The following is a 5,919-nucleotide window of genomic DNA, read 5'->3' on the forward strand; positions in this document are numbered from 1 at the left end:
GTTTTGTAAGGCAGATTTATTGGAATATCTAAACAGTGACATAAACTTGTAAACACTTGGTCTAACCCAAATAGAAACTTTTAATATATAACTTTCTAAGCTGTAAATTTTTAGGACAAATCAAGATAAAATTATAGTCATCTTCAGCAAAGATTTTACTCTGGCTATTGCAATTATCACAAATACGATCTTCCCTTGTAATATTACTGTCTCTACCAATTTCTATTATAAGGCGATGAGTAGATGTTCGCATTTCCGTGATTAATTTCCTATCACTAGGCTTTCTAACTAGATACAGTCCAAATACAGTTCAAAACCAAAATTTTCTTTAAATTTTTGTAAAGAAATAATTTACTATTTGTCTCTAAGTCGGATCTCCATTTCTGAATATAGATATTAATATAGACAGATAAAAAGCATTCCATAGTGATCCTAAACAACCTAAGGATGTTGGACACAATGTCAATATTAATTTTGATGATAGTTTCGTACTGGACGGTTCAGAATCAGTGTTAACCTTTAGCCTGCTGTATTAACAGTCATTGTGTCATTAAATAAGGGACAACAGAAAACATATTTGGCACATTAATACTAGATAGAACAATTAACATAATTATCTAAAAATATCCTGATAATTTCAAACATACAGAGGTTAATGACAAGGCAAACATAAATAATGTAAATGTTCCTGAATTTACATGAATCACTTGATTGACAGCGGAATGCGTTTAATATAAGGAACCTAAATAAATCGTAAAATTAGCGCGAAACCGATTTCAGTATTCTTATTGCCGATATCTCATAATTATCTGACTTTAAATTCGTATATTTGATATCGGCAATTCGTATCAGCGCAACGACAAAATAAAAAGCTTTTCTGAAAAAAATAATCGAAAACGTTCGTCGTAAACAAATCGTATTTTCGATGTAATCACATATCTTATTCAAATGGGACTATTGCGTTTATTCCAACGTGTCATGTCGTGAAAATTGCAGAATAAAATACATGATTTATGAATATTCACGAGTCCTAATTTGTGTTTCAAAATAACATTCATGCTTTTCTTATTGTGACAAAATATGATGCATGATGCATATGTATTATATTATATACTAAAATATAGTATCAATTATAGTTTCACGTGAAATTAGGGATGATTTAATAAATTGTGTGTTCATATTACGTGTATGCCAGATTTATAGTCTCAATTTGAATTACATATATAAATTTATACAATAAATTAACACCCTTGGTGAATACTGATGATAGATTTGTAATGCTTAACGTTTCACAGCTGGTTACAACTTAAAACATTTTCATATGGTAATTATTATTAATAACATGATTAGTATTTTTCTCTCCCAAATAGTCATGGGTAAAGACACTAAGGATATATCAATGCATAAGCAAATTGTAAATAACCAAGTTTCAATTACTTTCTTTCAGTGATGTGGAAAATTAACAATTTTACATTTAAAACAATTATACCATAAAAATATATGCATAGATGTTTCATCTTATTTGGTGTATTATGTTTCTATACAATATCTTGCTAAAATATACCTCAAATACACATAGGTGATGAACTATTTTTGTTTTCTACAGTAACTCTGTTTTGTGAATTATTTTCAATCACAAATAACTAGTGTCATTTATCCTTTTGCGGTAACAGTATATTTATCAGAAAATGTTATCAATTGATGAAAACAGAGACCATATACATGTAATAGATTATATGGCCTCTGGTGAAAGTCAACAGGCCTCATATTCTGTTAACATTAAAGTAAATAGAAATTATCTTACCTCAGTATCTTTTCCTGGGTTTTGGAGCAATGTCATCATATCAAATTATTTCTACTGAACTTTCAAGGATTGTTGCTGTGTGCTGAAGTGTCTGATAGTAACATGCTCCAATTACTACAGTATGTAAAATGTCTCTGCCATCATAAAACAAAAATGTCAAGAACAGTCTTCTTTGAATTCAAAAAGTGCCCAAACCTGAGCATTCTTTCATTTAAGGTCTGTATGTATGTGATATTGTCGTTGCCACATATATATGGCAATAAAAAATCCAAATTGAAATCTCAGTGAATTAGCTCCAAACTGGACAACAAAAATCATTCATTGCAGGGCTCGATTTTGGGAAAGGAAACCTATATGCACCTCCTGCTCAATATATAATTATCTATTACTTGTGGTTTTAATATTGCTTATTCACAGCATGATTACAACAAATTATTCTGGGTCTGGTATGATAATTTTATATTACTTATATAACTGACATGATAAAAAGGGTCATTCTGTCAGTCGCTGTCAGTGTAATCATTGCTCCAAGCCAGTTTGGGTCATCAGTGTGTTTCCCAGATGAAGTCTGTTTTTTAAGAGCAAAATATGAACATGGACAGTGTGCAAGTAGGTTACATTTTGCAGTTTTAGCTTGGACCAGTGCAAATTCTAGATGCTAAATCAAGCCATGCACTGGGTCACTTGACCAGTAATTTCTTTTATAAAAATGGACACACGTCAAACAATGTGAAATACTAGTAAGTAGAATTAAAATTTGAAAACTCTGCGTTTTGAGGCAACAGAAATATTTCAATTTTGCTCCTACTTGGAGAACAAAAGATGTGCTGTTTAGCTGTTTTAATGTCTAAAATAAATACCGATTTTGAGTGAAAGGCATTCACACAGACTATGACTATTTTTTTTATCCCGTCATTCCAATTTTTAAGAAATCCATTTACATTACATTCTTACAGTACATCTGGTTTCATCCGTTTCTGTGAAAGGAAAAAAGAATTCATGCACGACATCTACAATCACCAGAATTGTCCGTGTCACGATAGACACATAACAATATTATGTTTTTGTTATGACATACTGACATTTTATAATATCTCACCGTGTTAGAACGTATTAAATCATCGACGACTTAGAATTTGTAAAAATAAAGATCTACGCACCGGCGGCAATATTGAGGGGACAAAATATACAATCGAGCAAAAAATGCCAACTACTGTTGAAAACAGCTAACAGTAACGGATAGAAGGTGATTAAAAACTTAATTCAATTATATATTTTGGATTTTACGGGAATTTGAATCAATTTAGAAAAGTATCAATTGTCGTTTTCCAACTCGTGCCTATTTTACCTCCACGAGTGCCATGCCGTACGTGCTTCCGGTTTCATCAAGAGTGGGTACAATTACAAATATTAGTTAGGTATTGAGTCGTTTTTGAATGTTTTTGAGTTCAGATTCTGCTTATGAACGTGTATTTTCAAACATCCTTCGTGTCTTGTCGCCTAAAAAACCCGCGAGTTTGGCCACGCCCTTACGCGTCACCTATGGCTGTCAACAATGTCAGTGACAGAAGGTCTATCCAACAAAATCATTATAAACTCGATAAATATGATAATTTTGTTACAAAGACAGTACCATTTATCTAATCAGACCGTGTAATTAATTCCAGCGAAAATAGTTGGATCTATCAAAAGGATGGCACATTTTTTTCGGTATCACGATGCATGTGGAGTTGTTTGTTTACAGCCGTTGCCATGATCGTTCCTATTCGTCCAATCGGTGATGTAACATTGAGATTCTTTTTGTTTATAAATAATTAAACCGAAAGTTACTAAGTTTAGAAAATGTAAAACTTCAGTGTTTTCTCTTCTCCAAAAAACAAAAATATTGATCAAATCATAAAAAAAAAATTCATCATGAAGAAAGTATTAGACTGGGTACCACTCGCGTGATGTGCCTGAAGTCAACAATGGCCGTTATTTGCGGCTGTGTGCCGAGAATGTTGGCGAACACATTTTTAATTCGCGGGCGTTTCGTTTTAAGGTACATACACTAATTGAAGATTATATACTAGTATTTAGAAAGCTGAGAATTAATGCATTCCATGTGCAGTGCAGTGTGTTGAACAGAAGAGCAATCCTGCTGATTTGTTCGCTTGGATGAAGTCAGCAGGAGTGAAAAGTGAGTGAGTTTAGATTTACGCCGCACTCAGCAATATTCCAGCAAAATGGCGGCGGGCTGTAAATAATCGAGTCTGGACCAGACAATCAGTGGACCAGTGATCAACAGCATGAGCATCAATCTGCGCAATTGGGAACCAATCACATGTGTTAACCAAGTCAGCGATCCCGTTAGTCGCCTGTAACGACAAGCATGGGTTACTGAAGATCAATATTCTAACCCGTATCTTCAAGGGTCGCTTGAAAAGTGAAATAGAAACCATTCTGTTAGCTGCTGCTGACGATCGCTTCCTAATCGTATCCGTCATTGTGCGATTTTGCTGTATATAATATATGTGGATTAGGTAAATTTTACACACTATATCAATATTATTGCATGAATTTAAATACCACAAACTTTGTAACAATAATAGACGCAATAAGCATCATCCTCGTGTTTAATTATATAGCCCTGCTCCCCTAGATGTAGAATAATAGTCAGTAGTCGGGCGTTTTCATGTTGTATTCCACATGACATAATGATTTAAAGAACACCCGTTGCAATCATATTCACAGGTATGGTAAACATGAGGATAATTATGTTATTCATTATATCATGTAATAATCTTTCTTATGTTTATTCTGTTTGGCAGGACGCCGAGCGTGTTTAGGACAGCCCCTGGCTCGTATGGAACTATTCCTGATTCTGACCAGCTTGATTCAGAAGTTTAAGTTCGTCCCTCCAAGTGGAACGCTGCAACCCCTGATAGGAATAATGGGTATTGCCAACAATGCTCCCTCTTTCAAGTGCAAAGCCATACCAAGGAACGTTTGAGAGACTGACGCTGTATCAGAATCGTTATATGTGCTTGTACTTAATGTTTCTATGTGAAACGTTTCCAATTTCTGTTGTTGAGAACCGACACCTCAATGTAACATTGGAAACCACGACTAACAGTATCGGTTCAAAATGAAATGTCCAGACATCTTAGTTCATTTTTAAATGCTAATACACTCGCTGTCGGGCATGACTCACAACTGATATTTTAACCTCGAAACAGACGCATAAATACATACAAGAGTGGTTCTAGGTTAACGTCGTACCCATCAGAATATGCACTATACGATTACAAAGGCATAGAAGAGACACTATCCCTTTTTGATCCAGCTTTAAAATGATACATGAGCGTATCACCAGCAACGATTAACCTTTTCATCTGTTTTAATAGTTGTTTTTTATGTCTGACTTGCATAGCAATATAGTTTTCCCATATTTGGATCAACAGTTTACTTTACTTCCTTAGCTTACATAATCGGAGTGTATTTAGTCCCTGCTCACCATACGTTTCAGTCGTACAATGGACTCTGGAGAGGGTTTTGTTGTTTATATCCGCGTAGATAGAGACATGTTTACATAGAAAGTGGTATGTAAAACTTCTTTTGCATTTGCATATGAATACTTTGAGATTTGCATTGTTATACATGTATATCTATACCTATATGAATACTTTGATGGTATAAAGTTATAAAAAAATCATGTTCGAGTTGTGTCGTTGTTTTTCATTGCACCATCCCTGTAAGGGGCAGGACAGACAAAAAATGTCTGAGTTATGTCTTACATTTGCCATGTGTGGCTATGTGGAGGTTTCCGGTTCAATATGTATATGATGTGTGAGTGAAAGAACTTGTTCTGGCGTAACCTATCACTTATTCTCCGTGACCTATACATTTGCTGCCATCAGCACTATGCCGGGGTTAGAAAAGGTTTGGGGGGCTGATTTGTCGTCACAGTCCAGCAACAGTGAAAATTCATAACTAAAACATGGTGGTAATATTCAACGCTTAATGTGCGGAGTAAATTAACAAACTTAACGGAGTAAATGTAAAAGTCCATGGATGTTAAAATAATGCGTATAGTCAATGTAATCACTCGGACGTTGAGATTGATGTATGTTAAT

At 34.3% G+C, this 5,919-nt stretch overlaps 1 protein-coding gene across 1 annotated transcript in view; it reads left to right on the top strand.

The window, feature by feature from the left end:
* The window catches only part of LOC124291034 (cytochrome P450 2C15-like), a 21,938-nt gene extending 16,440 nt beyond the window's left edge, over positions 1 to 5,498 (top strand). The window contains exon 4 of the mRNA XM_046727934.1: positions 4,615 to 5,498. Coding sequence (XP_046583890.1) covers positions 4,615 to 4,796 — 182 coding nt within the window. The 3' untranslated portion in view covers positions 4,797 to 5,498. The remainder of the gene's footprint in view (positions 1 to 4,614) is intronic.
* Positions 5,499 to 5,919: the final 421 nt, after the last annotated feature.

This window comes from Haliotis rubra, unplaced genomic scaffold, assembly GCF_003918875.1.
Source record: "Haliotis rubra isolate DU_JTF1 unplaced genomic scaffold, ASM391887v1 Scf48, whole genome shotgun sequence".
NCBI lineage: Eukaryota > Metazoa > Mollusca > Gastropoda > Lepetellida > Haliotidae > Haliotis > Haliotis rubra.